We start from the raw sequence: 23,261 nt of genomic DNA, 5'->3' as shown, positions 1-23,261 counted from the left end.
ACTTATTTTACTGACGGCGAACCTTCCGTTGCTGGTGTATGTGAATGTTTCCATAAGAATTGCATGGGAGAATAATTGACGTGATGTGACTTGACATGACGCGAACGTGACGTGAATGTTGTATGTGAATTGCACTTTGTTCTTTCATTTATTATATATTTCGAGACTATTATTCTTCTATTTATTATAATAATTTTCAATTAATGCGACATGCAGAGTCATCACTCAGTGTCGCATTGGAGGCGGTTTCGACCTGTCATTGGACATTAGCGATGAGAGTGATACAGTGTCCACGTCTGGTGGCAACTTTCAATGTGGGGCCCAAATTTGTGCCCGAGCTCGATGTTCACAAAAATGTCCAATTGAAGGTAAAAATGTCCAATTAAACGTGTCGTATTACAGGTCTGTCCAATTAGCTAAATGTCGTATTAAATGTAACTTATTGTATATATTTTGGGCATTATTAACTTCTAAGACAGGATGTGACGACTGGCTTCTTACTCTTACTCTTCGACCCAGTGCGAGCAACAGGGATGCCGAACCACTCGATGATGTACAGCAACATTGTTGCGTTTTTCACAACAAATTGAATTTTTCTGTTATGCTCAATCATAAAAACTAGTGTGAGAGTACATACCATGAGTACATTTTGTCGAAGTGTATTTTCAAATATTATGGGCAACCTTTTGTAATTGACCAATCAGCAGCTGGTCCGGAATCGACCCCCTATTGTCTGGTCGTCTCTTAGGCGGCTCGCACACCGGAGCAATAAGCAACTAGCAACTGTCAACATGCAATAAGCAATATTATTGCCAATGAATTTTTCCATTTATTTATTATTGATCTCGCACACCGATGCAATACGATATCGCTGTCACCTTTACACAGCAACACATGTCGCTAGCAACATGGTGTGTCGGTTGAAGAGCAACTTATCGCCCATATTTTGACAAGTCTCGTACATTAAGCCGATTGTTTGCATAATGTCAGGGGGTTTCATTGCTCTGGTATGCGAAGAACAGCAAAATATGTCGCCTGTTGCATATTGCGTATTGCAGTTTGCTAGTTGCTTATTGCTCCGGTGTGCGAGCCGCCTTAAGGCCCATTTATACGTTGCTAGTAGCTGACTTCACAACGAGCAGCTACTGACCCGGTGAACTCGCTTGACAAATGGTTGACTCGCCTTGTCCGTTCACACAATGTGAGCTGCTGACAAGAAACTAGATACTAAGTACGGGTTTACCAGAGATGCCAGACGATTTTTCAAATGTCCATCAAATAGTCAGAAACAGCAATCAGGTCCGAATTTGACAGATGATTGATCCGAAATCAACTTATTTATTGGCTGTTTTCGGCTTAGGTTTTCAGTTGAATTTATCATTACACAATTTTAAATTTTATCGCGAGACACACGCTGGCCGTGTTTACAAATACTTTGTGCTGAATTTCTTTGAACTGAGGGTACTATCCGAAAAAAGCAGAAAGAAAAAAGGATTCGGGCCAGGAATTGGATGCAAAGAAAAGGAGTAACAAATACAATACTGGAGTAACTCCACGATGATGATCCCCGAGAGTACAGAGCAGTGTTGGAAATAACACCTGAAAAAGTGAAAAAACTGTTGGATTTAATTGCTCCACAAATACAACGCCAATATACACTCATGAGTGAAACTAGAAATGATGTGCCTTTCTTCTGGAATATGGAATATATATCAGATTATTGTCGCTATTTTTTAGAACCTCGAAAGCATCCATAGCTTAATTAATTCCGAAAGTATGTGGTGCTACAAATGGCAGTCTAAAAGATTTTTCAAAATTTGATTTACTTCGCGTTGACAGCAGCTTCGTGTACCAATTTGTGAAATGAAAATGATAGTAGATTCGCCGGAGGAATAAATACGTCTCAAAAACTAAAATAATGAATGAAAATATACTTTTTTCAAATCGAATATGTATTCTGTTTCTTAGAACAATACTTTTTTTTGCAAGTTGTGAGTGAATTTTGAATGAAAATTGTGCCCGATGATGATTTTATATTTAGATTCCCAATAAAACTGTCTCAATAAGAAAACGTGCCCCGCCAGTGTGCCAAACAAAATAACAACGATTCCGTTTAGAAACTATTAGGGTTTTATTTGTTTTTCCAATATTTTTCAAGTCTATAAATATCTTCGCATATTTTCAAATATCTTAAAAATAGAGACATTTGTTTACATTTGGCATCCCTGATTCGAACGCTAAATTCTGTTTTTTGACGTTTTGAGGGATGCGAGTGCGAGTAAATTCAAAAAACTTTGAAGTAGCTCGCACGCCGAATCACACATGACACTAACTGGCATGATGTGTTCACACGGTGTGAGTAGCTGCACTGCAGTAACTGACTAGATCGACTCGTATGCTTACTCGCACCGTCTGAACCCGGCTTTAGATTAACATATTTTCGTGATTTTTATATTCAAATTCTTATGGCGAACATATGTTTCGTCAAAAACGGTACTGCTGCACCCATCCGTATGAGAAGCCTCTACTGTAGAATAGACAAGAATATGACAGCTAGGAAAAAAAGTGAAACCATACAAAATCGACCCTCCAGTTAGGTGCATTTAATTTTCTCTTATCAAATAATTTGGATAAAAATCTAGTTAAAATGTTCTCGTATTGTATTTAGGCTCGAAACAAAGTGCAGAACAGCTAAATTTTTATGTGCTTACAGTGAAGTTTGCAGACTGATTTGCGTATTTAGCTAGCTAATCGAACCAACAGGCAAAATCATGAATCCCGGAAGTTATGATTCCACTATCATAACGACAGTTACGCAAAAGTTTCACGAAGGCGAATCTATTTTAGCGGTATCCTTTTAGAAAATGGTCTATTTTATGATGGGACGGGTTGAATTCTCAACAAATATGCGAAGTATTTGTATAATTAACTTATCGATAGTAAAATCGATTGATTCAAAAGTACGACAATGACTGAGCTTAGTAGTATTGGTTTGTTGATGAATGAATACACCCAGCGGTTACAAAAACGTTTGTTTACATCAGCGAAGCTTGCATATTTCTATGCTGTGTGAATGGCCTTGCAGGGCGCAATACTGTATTGACGTCATTCACCTTTTTTTACGGCATTTGGCATTCCAATATTTCCTTAGCGAGGCAAATTCGAATCAATGTTTCATTGTAGATATTCGAAGGTTATCAAATAATAGGCAGCAAGCACCAGAATCGACTGCTGGTAATCGTCAGCTCCAATTACACGTCTGCGCTGTTTGCGTTCTCGATAGCGCGCTATCCGCCGGAAAGTATATCCGATCTTACCGTTGTTGCCGTGTACCCGATCGATGATTCATTCTGGGTGAATCCAGGTGAGGGAGACTGATGTTTTGTATGAAGCCACGTATGCCGCATATGAAGTTACGTAGTTGCTGCTTTCCAGGAAATGATTTAATGCATGCCCTCTTAATTTTGTGTTTAAATGTTACTGATTCCTTGTGCTATCAATATTTTTTTCTTGTCGTTGTCTTTTACCTCTTTCCATCTCAATTGAACTTATCCATGACTACTTACAATTTTTTTCACGCTCATCTAAATATTTTTCAGAATCCGGCTCCCATGGATCTGTCTCGAGCCATCAGTTTACGATCTTCTCGCAAAATGAGCCAACCGTGTACTACTATCAGGCATCGGCAGACGTGGTTGTGTCCCGGGATAATTTTATCGCCAAGCTCAAGCAATTGATTTCCGACTACAAGAGCACCTCTTCTCAGGCAGCGGCAGCTTCCTTCCCTCTGGATTTCAGGTGGCTCGATTACTACAAGCGGGCGGATATGCAGGCGATCGATCGTAACATAGCGGACGGTAGCCAAGCGCCAAAGACGAGGGATTCTAAATTTAAGGAGGAATTAGAGCGAAGACGGCATGAGTACATCGTGTACGAGTCGTACAAGATCTACACGGCTACGTGGAATGTTAACGGACAGACTTCGGAGAATATTGAACTGCCGGAATGGTTGTCGACGACGGAAGATCCACCGGATATCTACGCGGTTGGTTTCCAGGAGATCGAGTGGACTCCGGAGAAGATAATCATGAACGAGACGAAGATCGATCGGACGTGGGTGTAAGTATTCCGGCGCGATGCTCGATGTCGGATAGTAATTTTCCAAATCCTCAGTAACAAGGTTATGAGTGGCTTACATAAGGGAGCAGTCTATGAGGAACTCGCATCTGTACGCCTGGTTGGAATGATGCTGACGGTGGCCGTGAAGAAGTCCTTGCGGGATCAGATATCAGACTGCTTAACCGCTGCAGTTGGAACGGGAACACTGAAATGGGTAAATACACAATGGCAACCATCAAATTTTAGGATGAAATTGAATGTGACCGCTTTACAGGGTAATAAAGGAGGCGTGGGGGTTAGCTTCCAGCTAAACGAAGCGCTGCTTTGCTTCGTGAACACCCATTTAGCGGCTCATACTGCAGAGGTCGATCGCCGTAATGACGATCACGATGAAATCATCAGACGGATGTCTTTCGAGAAGACTTTTCGCGGTCGCTCTATCGATGAGCATCAGTGAGTATTTCATTACTTCACCTTGCTTCACCTTACTAACGCTGAAAATGATCTATTTCTAGCCACATTTTCTGGATCGGTGACTTAAATTATCGACTGAATGCGGAAATAACACAGGAATTCGTGAATGAGAAAGACCGTGATTACAATCAGCTGTATCCGTACGACCAGCTGTATGTCGAAAAGCTGCGAAAACGCATTTTCCGAGAATACAAAGAGGGGAAGATTTTGTTTGGGCCCACGTACAAGTACAATCCGGGTACTGACGATTGGGACAGTAGCGAGAAGAGTCGATGTCCGGCGTGGTGCGACAGAATTTTGTGGAAGGGACCAAAAGTAGAGTTGCTGAAGTATGATAGTGTAATGCAGTTGAGGAGGAGCGACCACAAGCCAGTTTATGCGATATTTAAAGTGGATGTAAATTTAGCATGATTTATATCAACTTAAAGATGGGGAATTTTCAAGTTAATCTTTTCTAGGTTGAAACCAAGGACGATCAGATGTTCAAGAGAGTACACGAAGAAGTGCTGAAAACAGTGGATAAATACGAAAATGATAATCAACCGCAGGTGAATACTCTGAAGCAGTGCTGCTATTTTTCAAACCATTCATTTGAAATCGAAGGCACAATTACAATCAGTCAACACTGCTATTCACATGAATATCACGGGCTCATGCACTGATTTGACGAATGGGCATATTTCATTCATACAGGTCTCTTCTCGTTGTATCCCTACTATTCGATAGAATATATGAAATAGTGACTGAAATATGCGATGCTTCGGATTGAGAGAGAGGGAGAAAATGTAACACCTCGGGTAAATTTATGCCGTCCGACGCTCGCTAAAGCTCGGTCGGACATTACTAAAGGATAGTATCATATGTTTCAAACTAACCGGGCAATCATTAGAACTCCGGTTTGCGTGCGAGACACCGTCGCTTCCTACGGCGGGTCGGTGGTGGACTCGGATCGCGTCATTTTATATATACTATATATATTATACTATACTATATCATTTTTCGGTTGTTTTTTGACAAAAAATAGTTTTAAATAACTGTTGACAACTGTACACCACCTTGGCCGAGTGGTTAGCGTCCCACATTATAATGCCGGGGGTTCGGTTTCGATTCCCGTTCTGGCCGGGGGATTTTTCGTCAAAGAAATTTCTTCCGACTTGCACTGTGGTCATGCATATTCTAGAGCTTGCCACTTCAGAATACATTCGAGGCGTGTTAATCCGGTATAGAAATCTCAACTAAGTATCTTCTCCTATATACACTCGACAAACAAATTAGAGGAACAGAGTGCGAAGTCGGAAATTTTAACTGATTTTTGACATGCTGTATCTTCGTGAAAAATCAACGCATATCGATGGAAGGTGCATCATTTTGAAGCTACAACTTTTGGGTATTAGAATATATTACGTACATATTTTTATATTTTTGTGTGTTGATGAAGTGGACAACAATATCGGGAAGATATGAAAAATCGATTTTTCTTTACTTTTTCAAGAATATTCTGGACTAACCCAATTTTTTGCCAACCAACTCAACAGGAAATCCAATTAACCTCATCAATCAGTTTTTTTTGGTTCCAACAACGTTCCTGTAGGGCCTTCCCACACAGAAATATTTCAGTGTGAATGAAAAATCCCCCCTTCGTCATGATGATGGATAATTCAATAAACAACCATCGCTTCGCAAATCGAAAGGCAGTTTTGAAAACTCCAATAAATTCTGCAAAAGGATAATTTGTTACTTTGACGAAACAAAAATTATTTAATTTTTTTGCATCGATTTAAAGAAAGTACCAAAAACAGGATTTTCATAGTGCTTTACAAAATTCACCGTAGTTCTGCAAATAACGCAGTAAGTTCTAATGTTTGCAGGCAAATTTTTAGCCTAGTGTATTCCCTAAACATCTGTGAACGTTTCATATTGATACCTTCAGCGGTTTTTTTAGCTGATTTTTCAAAGTTTAGAGTAATTTAGAGGATCATTTGATCGTAATTGTATCAGAAGTACAAAATCCGACGCGATTCTCAGAATGAACGATTCGTAACTTTCGTGATTTCATCATGATTTCTGTATCAACCATCTATTCCATGTAACGGAGAAACATGTTATTTGCAAGTCGTTCAAAAATCTCGAACGAAAATTGTGTCTGAAAATAAACTGATATTATAATGATGAGTTTTGGTAGAAGTACTAGGAATGTTATAGTAAAAGATAAATTCAACGGGATCGATTAGAAGATCAATTCTCGCGTAACTTTTGAAAAGGTCCTATGTAACAAATGTAAACAAATCGAGTTAATGGATGCACGCTATTAGTTTTCAATCATTGAATGTATTACAGAAACAATCGTTCACGTATCTATCTTCTTCATCATTTTATCGCCGATACGAAAAATATCCATTGTACAGATTCGGATTTTAAGCGCCCGGTTGTTACTTCGGACGCTTCCTTCCTCCGACGCCCGAAACGTCCGAAGTAACAAAGCAGTCAAAACAATACGAAGTCGTACTTCGGTCGTTTCAAGTTTTTGTTTCTTACAGGTGTTGTTACCGATTTCAGTGCAATTCAACGAGTGATAACAATAATAATCTGCCTTTAGAATGAAATGCTGTTATTTGGATTGTTGTTTAGTAGTTAGTTTCAAATCCTTATCGTGCAACGTAATATGTCCAATGTGCAAATGCGGGTAGTCAAAACGTCCAATGTAACATTTTTCGCTCCTAGTCTTCAACTTTAATCTCAAATCACGGAACAACAGTTACGATTGGTTTTTCAGAGTTATTCTTGACTGCAAGTGGTGAAAGTAGCGATAAAGATCGAATGCTTTTAAGACAATTCGCGGAATAATGTTTGGGTCTTCAACTTCGTTTTTCTCGAGTTGACGAAAATGTTACATTGGACCTTTTCAAAAGTTACGCGAGAATTAATGAACAGTTCTGCGATTGGACCCGTGAACTTGCGCTTAGTAAAAAAACGTAAGGACAAAAAACAAATTTTAGGCGAGACGAAGTTTGCCGGGTCAGCTAGTTATTAATAAAAATGACACAAGTAATACCTACGTTGAGAAGGCAAAAGTTCCGCTGGGAACGTTAGTGCCATTCAAGAAGAAGAAATCTCTCATGAAATGTTAAGACATTTGGCATTAAACAATTTGAGATGACCATTTTCATTGTGTAGCAAGAGCCCTAGACATTCATCAAATTCAAATATATAGGTTTCACTTGACCCTTTCGGATCTCAATTGACCATATTAACCCATTTCAAACGATCGAGCAATGCTTTCTTTGATAACGAATGGTAATCTTTGACATTTTCGTCGATTTCTATCGATTGAGTTTGAATTTTCACCGCATTGCTCTGAAGTACTGATCACATTCACCTGTTTTACATTTCCTGTTTCAAAACGTTTGTAGATAACGGTTGAGCAAACGGATCTCGATTTTGGCCTAATTCGGTTCAACGAAAAGTATTCCCGCGAACTGCTGGTGGCAAACAATTGCCATCTGCCGGTGCGATTCAAATTCGCCGCGAAGGATGACCGCAGCAGTCACGTGTGCGAGGAGTTTATCCATATCAGCCACAAGTCGGGCGAATTAATAACCGGAAATAGCCTCAGCATACGAATAGACATCCTGGTCGATGCGAAGGCAGCATCTAAAATGCTTAAGAAGCTGAAGGACGCCAAAGCTGGGGTGAAAATTCCGTTGGACATTCTGGTACTGCACGTAGAGAATGGGCGGGATATTTTCATCACCATCTTCGGGGAGTACAAATCGAGCTGCTTCGGAATCACGCTGGAAACGTTGATGAAGCTCAACAAACCGATCTATGAGTATGAAATCAATGAGTTGGTGGCACTGGAGAAAGAGGAGAAACTGATAGATTTAACGGACGACGTTAATTTGAAAATTCCACGCGAGATATGGCGCCTTATTGATTATCTGTATAGCAATGGAATGGATTCTTCGCAACTTTTTACACTGAATCGAACCCACTCAAAGCATGAAAACATCTTGGAAATTCGCGACTGGTTGGATAGCTGGTCATCGGAACCATTCCGTATCCTTTTTAAATTTCAATTTAATTTCTTTAATCACCTCTAGAATCTATTCGATATTTTCCTAAACTGCAAAAACTCTAGCGGGCATTCCAAAAACGGCAGCGGAAGCTCTTCTCCTTCTACTGGAATCTCTCCCAGAGCCGGTGGTTACCATTAGTGAACGTGAGTGTATCGTTTATGCGGATAACTACGAACGGTGTCGGGAGCTTATCCGAACGAAACTCAAACCCGTCCATCGGTTGGTATTTTTGTATATTTGCATGTTCCTCACAGAGTTACGCCGGCGTAACCCTAGCATACGGCTGGAGCTGTTAGGTAAGCCCCGAAATTGCGACAAATGCGGAAAATGTGAACCAAACACTTTCATTGCAGCAACAATATTCGGTCGAATACTTATACGCAGTCAGTTGCCATTGACCCGGACGCCCACCGGGAACGATGTATATGCTTACACCGAAGGAGAGCGTGACCAGCGCCGAAGATTCATGATGACGTTTTTGACAAGCAAGATACAGGAATTTGCTAGGACCGAAATGAACAGCGCCGGGGATTAGGACGTAAAGCTTTCATGAGTGTGGTGCGAGTGCTATGTGAATGTGCGCTAAGTGTTCTTCGTGTTGAGTACAGTGAACTAAACAATAATTGTATTTTATGGCAAAAAAATCATTTAATGTAGTAAGAATGATGAGATAATGGACTCGTAACCGGAGTCCCGTGTATTTTTAGTGTTAGTTAAGAAGAATAGAAACATCATCACAAGTCGATGATATACAAAGTGGAATTAAAATGGATGTACTTTACGCATCACAGGCAACCTAATATACTTTTTTGATTCAAAAGTCGTCAATTAAGTTATGGTTATGGCGCAAATAGTCAACCGAATTTGCTCTCCGATATAAAGATTGCACTCGAAAAAATGCAACACTTTCTATTGTATCTAACTTTTTATTACATAGGTAAAATTAGTAAGTCGAATCAATCGAGTAATTTCACATCTGGTAGAGTAGTTGTGTCCTTGCTTAGGGAATCAAATCAGTTACCGGGTCTCCGATCCTATTGCAGAGAAGACCTTTTTAGGTTTAATATCTTCAGCCGCTGCGATGTGCATTTGATTTTTGAGTGGTCGTTTCATCGAACACAGGAACCCTTTTCAGGACACCCTGCAATGCATCTGATGTTCGAGTTCTTGTTTCGTCCGGTAATTGTGTCTGCGCTTGAGAAACCAAATCACTTACCGGAGTTTCAATCCTATTACAGAGGAGACCTTTTTAGGTCAACCTTTATTATTTTCAGTTGCTGCGAAATGGATTTGATTTTTGAGTTTTCATATCGTCGAACAGAAGAGACCTTTTCAGGCCCTTCATTATCTTCAGGAGACCTTTTCAGAAGAAAATTGCACAACGAGAATGATTTGCTAGTCCCAAGCGTCTTTCTGTGTGTTCTTTGTGCAATTTGGTTGGTTCAGGTCAATCATAAAGAGCAACTACGAATTGTACAGTCTACCCAAGCTCAAGCTCAATCGAGTACAGTAAAAATTCGCTAACTGGTCGAAAAGGGAAGACCAGTTATCGACATTTGCGTTTTAACTGGTTCGGCATGTGAAACGTCAATAAAAACCGAGGGGAACTTAAATGAATTGTTTGATTCGCGTTGGTCATGAAATTGGATAAACAAAAGGTTTTCAATTGAAGTTTCGCATTCAGTACGACAACAGGTATGAAATAGAATTTGAAGAAATTATTTTTCTGTAATTTAATCAATGTTTTTGTCATGCAAAAATAATGTCAATTTTCATAACATTTCAAATTACATTCGAATGCCCCTCACAGCAAATCTTCCATTCGAATATGGCGTCGATTGTTTACGAAATTCTGTTTTTTAACTGATCCAAGGACCAGTTAACGTTCGCCCAGTTAAAAAGCAGACCTTTTAAACCAAGACCAGTTAGCGAACGATTACTGTAATTTCACTTCTCTGCTGAGCGACTTAGCGCCTTGTGATCTGCAAGCACACCAAGAGAGAGACTTGATGTTGTACGTTTTGGCACAATCTTTCCCCATCGAGTGAGACTCGATGTTGTACGTGAAAGGGTTAAACTAGTTTATAGTGTAATGTTTACATGTGAAAAACTTCGCAACAATCTGTCAATTGGTTATCGAGATAACTTCCAAGCAAGAAGTGCTTCGACAAAAAATATGGGCGCGGTCGTGTTCATTCCAGTCCAGCTCCACAAGTGGATCGCGAATCAGTTTGGGAATTGACCCTTAGACTGTGGTTAGTGTGGTAAAATCGTTCAAGGAGACTCAGACGACCCAGCGGTGAGCTGACAGCGGAAGAAAAGCGAAGGCGATCGAGCCAGTGTAGGCAAAGAAGGTGAGGGTTTACTTCAACCACAATCGGAACCCATCGAAGACGGTCAATTATTCCGTCTGGTTTGTCCATCAGACAATGAAGCGGGCCAGACTTCATGTCTTCAAGGTAAGCAAGGCGTCCTGATAAACAGAATACGGTGGCCAAATCTCGCGCCCGAAAGCTGTACCGCGAGTGGTTGGTGCCACGAAATGCATAGTAGTGGAGGACCAACCGTACATTAAACCGGACGCCGGCCTGAAGTTTTTCGTCGGTCCCTTCCCGTCTGGATGTTTCGAAGAAGTTCCGGGAGAAGAAGGTGGACAAATTTGTCGAGAAGTATTTAGTTTGGTAGATGATCTGTGGGTGCGAAAATTCAGCATTCCATACATAACGACCGGCACTATCAACGGCCAAATACGAGGGTCGTTCAAAAAATAAGTTTCAGTGCCTCAGAAATCGCGCAAAAATAAAGTTAGGACAAAAAACAAGGTGATTGTGAAGTTTTGGACCGATTAAGAACAAAGGCCAGGTTTATTGACGAAAGGAGTGTTCCTCATCCACGATAATGCGCGGCCCCATTCAGCTCGCGTAACACAAGAGCAATTGAAAAAATTCAAAATGACTGCGTTCGAGCATCCTCCTTACTCCCAAGACTTCGCCCCTAGCGACTATCACTTATTCTCGGTGATGAAACAGGCGTTCGGCGGTCAACGATTCGATGACACTGAAGAAATTCGTGACACAGTCACATCGTACTTCCAAAAGTTGGACCCTACGCACATCGCGCTCGGAATAGAAAAACTCGTGCCACGCTATGAAAAATGCCTCGACGTAACGATTATGTACCCTTAGAAAAATCCTCGGTCGAAAACTACTAAATACATTTGGTAATGCAAAATTAGTAGAATGTACAAATTTTTTGTACATATTGTCAACAAACCCGCATCCCTACCAGAGATTAGTATATTTTACTCGATAACATTAGTAAGCTTGGATATTGTCATATCTGAAAATTGGTGAAAAAAGCGCGTATTAACCATTTTCATTGTTCCCATAAGGCAATACGGAGGTATAATAAGGATATAATTCTGATACGTGCATTTTCGGCGAGAAAATGTAGCCGATATTGGGCTTCCGAATCATGGTTCTGCTTGACATATGTGTTTATTAGTACGGTCGAAAATGACTATAGATTGGTAGTATTTACCAAAAAATTCGTTATATTTACTAATTATTTCTCTCAGTGTAGAAAAATAGAAAATAAAACGAAGATTACGAAAATCACATTGTTTTTTGTCCTAACTTTATTTTTCCCCGATTTCTGAGGCACTGAAATTTATTTTTTGAACGACCCTCGTATATACAGAAGAATGTCTTCAGAAGCGCCTGCTGCCCTCCGGTCTCATGGAAGAGACACTCTGTTTTACCGAAGGAGGAAAATCCGTCAAACTCGCTAGAACATCGCCCAATGGAAAATTCTGGGCGATTACGAAAGGCAAGCTCCGGGAATAGAATTGTGCGATCTTGGATCTATCGAAGAAAGAAGATTAGAAGTTTGATATTTTCGTCTCCGATTTCCGATTTTTTGGATCGATTTTTGTACTTCAAAAAATCGCGAAAATCTATCTTTTCTTTTCGATCTTTCTGATCTTTTTGATCGTAAGTTTGAGCACTACAAAACAAGTAGTCACAACTTATATGTACCATCACATTTACTAGGCTGGAAGCAAAAATTGTGACGAAATTGAATGGTGACATCAGTTCCAGCTGAAGCGAACGCCATATGTATGAATATCAGTTGTTGAGTTGATAATCATAATTTTCAATTGATTTATTTAACTAAATGATTCCATGACGGGACAAGATGAATGCCCTGGGAAATTGAGGTTTTCAAGTTTTGTGACCTTCATGGTAGAGGACTACTGGTCTAATCAGGAATTTGGTTACGAAAAAGTCCACGCTTGTCCACGATGAGGGGGGAGGGAGTATACCGTTCTGAATCATATTTCGGACGCTTAAGGCATATGATACAGAAAACAGGTCTAAACTTTATGCACAGATATTATTCAGTTGATATTTTTAATAAATTAGTTCAATATCCTTTTCAGCTTTCTACTTTAGTACCTATTTGATTGAAAACATAAAAAATCATCGAATAAAATGCTTTTCAAATGAAGCGAATAAGAATCAAATTTCGGAAAGATTGAATTCAAATTTCGGACACTTTATTTTGTAATTCTTTGGATGAAAATTACATTAAATTTGATTATATTTTATAGTCAACTGCGAAACACTTACCAAGCAATCACAGTAAACTGTTAACGATGATGAGAACTGGTGAAACACGGGAGAAATTTAAATATTTATGAACGGGTAAATTCTACGTGCTCACGCTAAAGAAACGTCAAACACAAACGATAATGAGTAGTGTTGTAAAATTTCTGCCGATTATGTTATAATTGAAATGTAGTTCTCATGTGAAATGATAGTGAAACCAAGGGATTACTCTAAAGAAGCAATTGTGATATTAATTTTATAGTTATATCATCAGTGCAGTTCAAGATATTAGAACAAAGTGTCCGAAATATGATTCAGAACGGTAGATTAATTCAACGTGGACAAATAAAATTATTCTCCATTTTACAATCTGTATGCATGAATGTAGCGATCGGCCCGTGTCAAAACAATAAGAAACTTTTTAAGTAGGTAGCATGCAATTTTCACAACCGATTCGGGTATCCATACTAAGATTGGATGAACTTTAGAAAAAGACGAATCGATTTTCTGAACAGCGTAGGAATCGATTCACTGATTGAATCGGTACCAAAGAATCGGTCTTTGGAAAATCGAATGTATTTGTACTATTTATTTACGTATTCTATTTAATTGTCGTCTTATTTTTAAACATGGAATAAACATTTCACATTTCTACTCAAACATCGAAGGCATTTTATTTTGATTCTCAGCTAACAAAAAAAAAACTCGGAATCCCAGAAAAATTTTGTTTTCCAGGGCAATCATCTTGTACCGTTATGGAATCATTTGATTAAATAAATTAATTGAACATTACTATGAGTAATATAACAACTGATATTTGTCCAGAACTCGCTGACATTAATCGCAAAAAATCCAACCGTTCAACATTTAGTCAAGGGGGTCTCCGTAGCCACATTGGTTGCGCGTTCGCTTAGTAAGCGATCGATCGTGAGTTCAAAACTCAGGACCCTCATTGACCATCTTTGTGTTGTTACAGAATAGCTACGTCCACGCAACAATCATCAGCGATGGAGATCGATCCACGGTCGAAATAAGATCGATTCATCCATACAACTGCTCTGCTCTGCAAGACACATCGGGCTGCTGTTCTATAAATAACTCAACAATGATCAATCAACTGTCTCCGCTGTCCGGTGGTCCAACTGGATAATGGAAGAACAGATAGAATACTCTTAAGCCTAAATGGCTACTGTGTGAATGTACCATATGTAATGGTATAGAAGGAATACTGGCGAATGGCAACTGTGTAATGTGCTAATTATAGATATATGATAACCATGTGACATGTACACGATTAAAATTCGGCTCTGTTACAGCTAAAATGCTAATAAGCCTTAAATAAATAAATGGGATAAAAAAAAACATTTAGTCGAAACCTTGGTAGTAGTCCCCGTTCTAGAAAAGAACGTTTGGGCTGGACCTGATGTTACCATCCAATTTCGTAACAATTTTCGCTATTTTATAACGATCAAACTTACAAAACTGCTTCTTCTAAGTTTACGACCACCAGAATCCTTGACTTGGAAGGGATCCAATGGTTATGAAATTTGTCAGGTGATTTTTGGTTGAATTAAAATCAATGTTCACTTGAAAACAAATTTACATAAAATTTTCTACGATCAGAAAGATCGGGAAGATCGATAAAAAAAGATCGATTTTTGTGCTCCAAAATATAATAGATCCAAAAAATCGAAAATCGGAGAGGAACAGATCGATCTTCTAAATATCGATTCAAGATCACCTATTCCTAATCCAAACTTTTCTATTATCTCTTTTCTTGATAATTTTCATTGAAATATACATTCTGAATGTAATGCACATAATCTGTGAGCGTACGAGTTATTTCCATTGTTAGTAGATGATAATTTATTCCGCCAGAAATGAAGATAACACCATAGGCTGTTAGTATTGTAGTATTAAAAATGGTCAACATTGTTTTCTTAAATGCGGGTTTTGATTCAGTTTCCGTTCATGATAAAAAACCACTTCGTTTCTATCTCTTGAGAACTTTCAAGGTTTTGCAAAAATGGAAGACGAACAAACATTCTATTTGAGGTGTCGGGTCGTATCTCTGAAGAAGGGTTTCTAGCAGCGATGCTCTTTATTTCTCTTTATTGAAATGTGGTAAATTGTGCAATACTCTTCTATGGGTTGGGCCGGAAAGTTCGTGCCGCCATTGATGACAAACAAATCGAGGAATCTATCAAGAATAATACTATATAAACACTTCTCATCATTTTGCGCTATTCTCAAAAGAAACGCTTCGGTTAATATTACTGGCATCGAAAAAAATTGCATTACTTTCTTATGCTCGAGAGAAGCGCAGCTGTCACCCTTAGTGGAGGAAGATTTGCTACTGGCAAGCGAAACTGTATCACATACAAAATTCCAGAACGACATTTACTTTCTTGGTGACTCTACAAGCGAAATAAACTCTTTTTGTTAATAACAACCTCGAAAACAGCAGCTATGCTTCATTATGATCAATATTAGCGCAAATGCAATCCTAGTTGAAGGAAGTGAGACATTCAAGATGCTTGGTATTCCCCAAATAATTTTTGGCGCACAACCTTAACGCCTGCTTCGCCAAAACGTCAGTTTAATGCATTGATGCATTCTCAAAGGCACCAACGAATCCCTTATAATGACGGAAAACAAACAATGTTTATTGCTTGGAAAAAGACTGAATTATGCCACACAGCTTGTACTCTGCTGTAACACCCATCGATGCGAATTCGCTGATGAGTTCGTCAAGAGCGACCACCTTCACCACCAGCGGGGGAAGCTTGATTTTGGTTGCTGCCTGGGTAACGGCGTTTACATTTTCGACCGACGCGCCGAAATCGCCTACTTCGTTGTTGTCCGATGCGGTTTCACACTCGCGAAGGCTATATTCAGTGCGAGCGCTTTTCACTGCACCAATCTGCATCGCGTGCATCATTAGATGACGCTTGCCTCGAAATTTTTTTGCCCCTGGCAATGTTTTTTGCAGGGCTCGAGCCTGTCTTCCTCTTCTTCTTGCTCATCACACACTACGCGAAGAGTCCAATTTATGACGTGGAAAGAAAAGCACACGATACGAATAACGCGAAAAACGAACAAAAAAAAACAAACGACGATATCCAAGTTGGATTACCACTGGTGGGGTCCAATCTTAGATCGAAGCGCAGCGAAAGCAAAGTGAACTGGATTGCTCAACAGTCCGATGCCGAATGAAAATTTGCCTCAGCGAGATCCACTGTTTATACTCTAGACAAGTACTCCCCTTCATTCTTCTACTTTTCGTTTGTTCACGGAGACTTTAAATCCTACGATTTCCCCTCCGTTGGTCGTCGATAAGTTGCTCGTTAACAAATGTATGGGAAAATGGAAACGCTCAAAGTTTTTATGAATTTTAACCATTTACAAACCAGGGGATTCTAATGTATAGCATATTAAACAAATCTTAGGGAATTTCCGATTCGTTTAGTATGTAAATCGCAAAAATCCGTTCGCGGCAAAAAAAGTTATTAACATTAACTTTATTTCATAAAAACGTGACCTGTTTTCTGATTTGGCACCCTTAATGAAAGACGTAGTTCTACGTCAAAAATCTTGGGATAATCGACATAAACCGTTATCTATTCCCAAAGCCGGTCCTCACTCGCAGAAAGTCATGCTGTATGTCTGGTGGTATTGAAAAGAAATTCTATGTTATGGGCTACAAACAAACAACCAGTCTATAAATTTCAATAAATACAGCACGCAACTGGACGAATTGAGGGCAGAGATCCGTTCAGTATCAATCAATACGATGGGCGTCGTGTTGCACGTAACGTCAGACCTCATGTCTCTTCGACAACCTGGCAAGCAATTTTGGAGTTTGACAGGGATGTGCTATTCCACTCGCCGTGTATAAAAATACAATGACAGTTTTTCGACGAAACATCGTGGAACAAACCAGTTTTAATTATAATTTTAAGTTTTTCCTTAAAATCGGCACGAGCTTTCCAGCGAACTCAATATTTTCCAAGTAGTTGTACAGGAAGATCATTGGTAGATGAACTTATTACAACCGCAAAACTACTGCTAGAGTAATAATTTGACAAGTTTCCTTGTAGCCAATAGACACTACCCAGCCTTGTTTTGTGTTCTGCAAAATTGTTGCTCAAACGATCTGTGTTTAAGTTGAGTAATTCCGAAAATATTTCGCAATAACAAAATAATTTCAATGGGATGATGAAACTACGGATCAGCGAAGTAAATGGGATCCGAAATTGACCACTGTTTAACGATTTTGAGTTCGAGGCAACTTGGTTATAACTTGAACAGCATGATGAGAATATTACTATTGCAACTATATCATCGGGACTTTTCGAACCAGCAATGCTGTTGGGAAATTGAGAACCTTACAGAGAATGTGCGTGATGTAGCTTGTTAGAGAGTTACAATGTAGAACGTTTCGACAACCATTTGGTCGAAACTATCAAATACACTTGTTTGATATGCTATACATAACAATTCGCTAATTTTTAAACGATTTTAATTCATGATAACTGGAAAAACTTGCTTTGTTCCCATACATTTTTTCTGCCGATTTTATGTGCCAACCCTACCCGTATTTCGAATGCTTATAACTCGAACATTTTTGATAGGAAATATTTCTAGGCGTCTATTACAATTATTAAAATGTTTTTTTATGAGATGAACAATTGAATAACTGTAAAATGTCAAGCGTTATCTAACTAACTACCCTAACTACCAAGTTTTGATTGGCACGATTTAAGGATTCCTCAACACAGACTTCAAAATCGATGTACCTGTGGAAATCCGCTTTGCAAATATACTTTGCAAGTATATGCAAGTCGGGGGTATTTTTGTTCCCACCGAGCTGTATTTCCCTATTACAGACTTCAAAATTAATGTACCCGGGGGAATCCGCTTTAAAAATACATACAAGTCGGGGTTATTTTTTGGTGTTTAGTACTTTTGTACTCGCTTGTGAACTTGTGAATGAACTTTCGCGGTTCGAGAACTACGTAAACATGAGATGTGCAATAATTTCAGAGGGAAATGTAAAATACAATGATCATTTGACAATTCATCCGTTCACATATTTTGGAAGTCCTAGGCATCATATCAAAGGAAGTTCATCAAATTTATTTGTCACGAAGAACATAATCTACTACAAAAATTTAGATGCATTCTTCTTCTTCTTTCTTTCTTTGTTTTTAAGAGGCTTTAAACTTTGCAGTTCATTCGCCTCTAAGATGCATTCTAAAATAATATTCGAAGTGGTAAACAAGTGGATTGTATAATATCATTGCGTAGTTCTACGTCGAAAATATGCGGTCGTGTCCTAGATACAACCCCTTACCATTTTTTCTCACAGACAAATGCCGGTTTGTAGGAAAATTTCAGCATTTGGAATTATGAGATCTCTAGGGAAAAATATGCATTTATTCAAAACATATATTTGCAATAAGATATAGTATTCTTTGTTTTGATGGTAGCATTTTTCGAGCCATGGATCTTAGAAATGTAGAAATTGGATGAACGATATACACAAATGCCGTTGTTAATTTTATTTACAGAACCAACATTGTTGCAATTTTTCTTATCCATACTCTTCTAACCATTTTCCTTTGTACCAGACTCAAAAATACATAAAGACGTTGTATTGCATTGCATTGTCTATTTACGGGGTCGTCCAGCAGCTTTTTTATTGGCTGCCGTCGCTTTGTCCTTGTTTGCTTTATTTTGGAGCAGCGGATGAATGTCTACAGGAATATGAATAAATATTTTTATATTAGCTTCTAGAATAAGAGATACTCCAATTACCTTCAGTTGGTGCATTTTCCAGTGCAATATCGTATGAGCTTGCTTTACGTTTCTTCGAAGCCGTTTCGTTCTCTTTCATCGAGAGTGCATCGTGAGAATTGTTGTTATAGCCAGACACAAGTGTATCGGAATTATCCTGGGATCCCCAACCATCCTCAGGATCTTCCACCTCTGGGGCCATCGGCAGAAACTGTAGTGCATGATCATCTTCATACTCCTCATCCGAAGAACAGAAGGCTGCGATTGGTTCAGCGGATACCACATCTACCTCGACCTCCTCGTCCTGTTTCGATTCCGCCGCAAGATCAACCGATTTGTCTTCATCGGTGATATCAAATTCGGACTCTCTCTCCTCGTAATCCACGTTTTCATCCAACTCTTTGAAATCGGGAGCAAAAGCGGACCAGTTCTCCACTTGATTTTGGGCCCAAATGGAAACCAAACCGGAACTGATGGACGCAATAATTGGACGGACCGGATGCCAGACAACATCCAGCAGCAGTTCTCCTTTGGTTCCGTGGAGAATTTTCACGAGGTTACCGATGGACTTTTCCCACACGTAAAGTGCGTGTTGTCGGGCGCTTCCCGCGCAGATGTATTCACCGTCTCCCGAGAAGCAACACTTTTTCCACGTAGTTCTATGATGAAAAAAAAAATTAATATTTCAAATTATATAAAAGCATATAACACACACTTATTGACCAAATCTTGGAGTTTTTGAATTGGTTCAGGTTCACCATCCTTTCCACACGTTACAACCTCTTTTGAATCGTAAACTCGGATAACGCGATCAGATGTGTTGACCAAAAATGCCCTGCAGAAGATGGACGTATTGCAATAGATCTTGATTTCATGATTATCGTTTCACTTACTCTCCCCTTCTTGCGAATTCGATACTTTTAACTGCTGTTGCGCTCGATGTTCCCACAGCAATCTTAAAACTAGCAACGATTTCCAGCGTATTGCAGTTCAGGACAAGAATTTTTCCTTTTGCATTACCTGAGTAAATATGTATTCCCCGGCGATCAAACGATGCCACTATATTCAAATCTCCCTGCAAAGTGTACAAATCGATAAACAACTCTCAATATCTGAAGTCATATGATCTCACGTCATTATCCAATGGCAGGCACTGGTGTTTTCCTCCCACGTCCACAAGAACCGCGGCGTATCGCATTGGACAGACCAAAAATTTGTTATCATTCCTGGGATGAAACTGCACCTTCAAAATAGGCGACGGAAAGCGATATTTGTGCTCGCAATCTCCACTCAATACGTCCCAAATGCAAACGTTGTTATCCGTCGAAGCGGATAGCAGCTTGTGTCCATTGCGTGACCAGCACAGACTGCACACAGGATGCACGTGAGCGGATATGATTTTCGCGATGCCTCGCGTTAGGAAATCCCAAATAACGATTCGGCCGTCATTGCAGCCGACCGCTAGCAATGTTCCGTATTTGTTGAAGGCACAAGTTACCGCTAGTGAGATGCAGTCCAGGGAGCCATCGAATTCTTCCGGGTAGTTTTGACCGAAGGATTCTAATGTTCGAGAGAAGTATGTTATGCCGGTTGTTCAGTTTATATATGAATTGCCAACTCACCTAACAATTGTAGATTCATTCTGAAACGAGATCGCTATATTCTCACGAATATTTGAAAATATATTAGTAAATATCACGCACAAATATGCGCCATCGAATAACCAATTGTAAATATAAACAAAATTAATGAGGGGATCTGGCTTGTTAGCTATAAAAAACATGCTATAAATATAGAGAATTTTCAAGGTATATAGAGTCGGGGAATATTACCTACACTGAGAGGAATATTTAGTAAATATTACCAATTTTTTGGCAAATATTACCAATTCGCTAATCATTTTCTACCGTACTAAAGGTGGCCGTACACTGTTTGCCCGGAGGTCAAATATTTGATATTTTTTGACAGATAAGGTTTGATTTGATATTTGTACAAACACTATTTTGTTTGCCACTCTTCAATTTTAAACAGTAGTAAACAATATCAAACACCGAACATGGAAAAAAAATCAACTGAAATATCCAAGGTAACCTAACCATGTACCGACAGGTTCGAAGAACAGACTGAAAAAATATTTGAGGCATCCAATAATTGAATATTTGCACCCTAAGGGTGCTCATACACTGTTTGACCGAAGCCAAATATTTGACTCTTTTTGACAGATAAAATTTGGTCAACGTGTACTGATCAAATATTTTCTACACAAAACACGACAAGCAAATATTCAATTATTGGATGCCTAGAATATTTTTTCAGTCTGTTCTTCGAACCTGTCGGTACATGGTTAGGTTACCTTGAATATTTCAGTTGATTTTTTCCATGTTCGGTGTTTGATATTGTTTACTACTGTTGAAAACTGAAGAGTGGCAAACGAAATAGTGTTTGTACAAATATCAAATCAAACCTTATCTGTCAAAAAATATCAAATATTTGACCTCCGGGCAAACAGCGTACGGCCACCTTAATTATTGGTACATCTTACGAAAACATATTTGTAGGCAAACATGTCAAGCAGAACGATGGTTTGTCAGTTCAGTGTTGATCCAACATCGATTCAACAGAAGCGATTCGTCGGTTCAATATTGGCATATTTGGTGACCCACCGTTGGTTCAATCAAGACGGGTCTATGGTACTAGGTGAGGCCGTTTCGTCACTAAGTTGGTTAGGGGAGCGGTATATGAAAACAGTACGGAAGAAAGCAGAAGGGGAATTATTTCCTTGAAGCGTGAAAGAGACAGACTGATCAGGAGCGAGCTTCGGCACTAGCGTATTGTGTTTTGTTTACAAACAAAACACAGTAGACTTCCAATATGGCTGAAGAGTGGTTTTAGCAAGTTGGCCCACCTTAGGATATACTTCTACGCGCCTTGGGTTCAATGTCAGTGAAAATTTGGTCTCATTTGTAAGGGATAATCATCACGGATCATAATTGGCGATCTAACGTACAAATCTACACCTAGATGGCGCTGCGGTGAAAGTGATGATGATTTTAAATTTTGCCATGTGAGCTTATGGAAGGTTTGTAGTTCTTTCCATAAATTACAATGTTATAATCATAAAAGATTATTTGATTGCGATGAGTTTGTAAGAAATTTAATTCTGCGCAATTTTATATATAACATGTTATTTAATTACCTCTTTCAGTAGTGAAAACTATAAAAATGTTGACAATGGTTGAATTAAAGAAGGAAATTTGTGAGCACAATCAAACACCAGTAGAAAAATGCACGATTCCTGCATGTGAGAACTACCTTGGAAAGCCCGGAAGTAAAATATACGTGATTTGTTTTTGAGTTTTAAGTTACATTAGCATCATTTTCTTAGTTCAAAATCAAAATCCAGATGTCTCACCGATCGTTTACGTTTTGCGTTAGATCGCCAATTAGCTTTTATGATATTATTGATAATTAGTTTTAATTGAAATTGCTGTGTTTAATTACACATTATAATATTATTATATATAATACATTACTAATAACATAATTAAATTCATTATAATCCAATTCATGTTCTTTTTCCTGCGGGCAATGCTTTTCCTAATATTAGGTCAGGGACAACTGATTGGTCGGCAATCGAAGGCATCAGAAAACAGCACTTTTTTCCTATTTTGTGTCCTTCCGTTACCTGATAAAGAAAAATAAATACAGATATGTTAGTGATAAGTAATAAATTCATTCCAAGTTAAATTTGCATGTTTACCCGAGATTTTTTCTGGATAATATAAGTGTGACAAATGTTTAGTTCAGTATTCCAAAATTGTACTATGCGTTTTAATCCAGTCGCCCAATTAATCCATTCCTTTATGTTTACCTGTACAAAACAAAAGAAAATAAATATTTGATTGTGAAACCACGACTTTGAAAAATCATAACTTAAAAACGAAAAAAAATAGCATCTCTAATATCGATATATGTTATGTAAAAATCCTCAGCTTTCAAGAAAAGATATAAAAAAAATATAGCGCTCTCTAGTCCAAAGCCATCAAAACAATGAAAAACGATACAATCAATAATTACGAAAACAAAACCCATTTGCTTGCAATCTCAATATTTTTAATAAAAGGCTAGCTCATTGTCTTCAATTTGATATGTTGATCGGTTCAGTGTTTCAAAAGGTTATGAC

General features: G+C 38.8%; 2 protein-coding genes across 2 annotated transcripts; one reads left to right on the top strand and one right to left on the bottom strand.

The window, feature by feature from the left end:
* The first annotated feature begins 2,498 nt into the window (after positions 1-2,498).
* On the top strand, positions 2,499-9,594 carry LOC129769865 (inositol polyphosphate 5-phosphatase OCRL). The gene is made up of 11 exons (XM_055772369.1): positions 2,499-2,597; positions 2,669-2,849; positions 3,184-3,364; positions 3,600-4,119; positions 4,174-4,333; positions 4,394-4,572; positions 4,635-4,989; positions 5,052-5,141; positions 8,004-8,649; positions 8,732-8,965; positions 9,023-9,594. The coding sequence occupies exons 2-11, from the start codon at positions 2,772-2,774 to the stop codon at positions 9,202-9,204; spliced, it is 2,625 nt and encodes an 874-aa protein (XP_055628344.1). The 5' UTR covers positions 2,499-2,597; positions 2,669-2,771; the 3' UTR covers positions 9,205-9,594.
* Positions 9,595-18,811: 9,217 nt separating this feature from the next.
* On the bottom strand, positions 18,812-20,834 carry LOC129768221 (retinoblastoma-binding protein 5 homolog). Its single transcript, XM_055769713.1, has 6 exons — positions 20,701-20,834; positions 20,211-20,638; positions 19,972-20,153; positions 19,794-19,913; positions 19,100-19,737; positions 18,812-19,038 (listed from the first exon to the last, which is right to left on the bottom strand). Exons 1-6 carry the CDS (start codon positions 20,717-20,719, stop codon positions 18,953-18,955), a joined length of 1,473 nt encoding a protein of 490 aa, XP_055625688.1. The 5' UTR covers positions 20,720-20,834; the 3' UTR covers positions 18,812-18,952.
* Positions 20,835-23,261: the final 2,427 nt, after the last annotated feature.

The sequence above is a fragment of the Toxorhynchites rutilus genome, chromosome 2 (assembly GCF_029784135.1).
Source record: "Toxorhynchites rutilus septentrionalis strain SRP chromosome 2, ASM2978413v1, whole genome shotgun sequence".
Classification (NCBI taxonomy): domain Eukaryota; kingdom Metazoa; phylum Arthropoda; class Insecta; order Diptera; family Culicidae; genus Toxorhynchites; species Toxorhynchites rutilus.
This window is presented reverse-complemented; position numbering and strand designations above follow the sequence as displayed.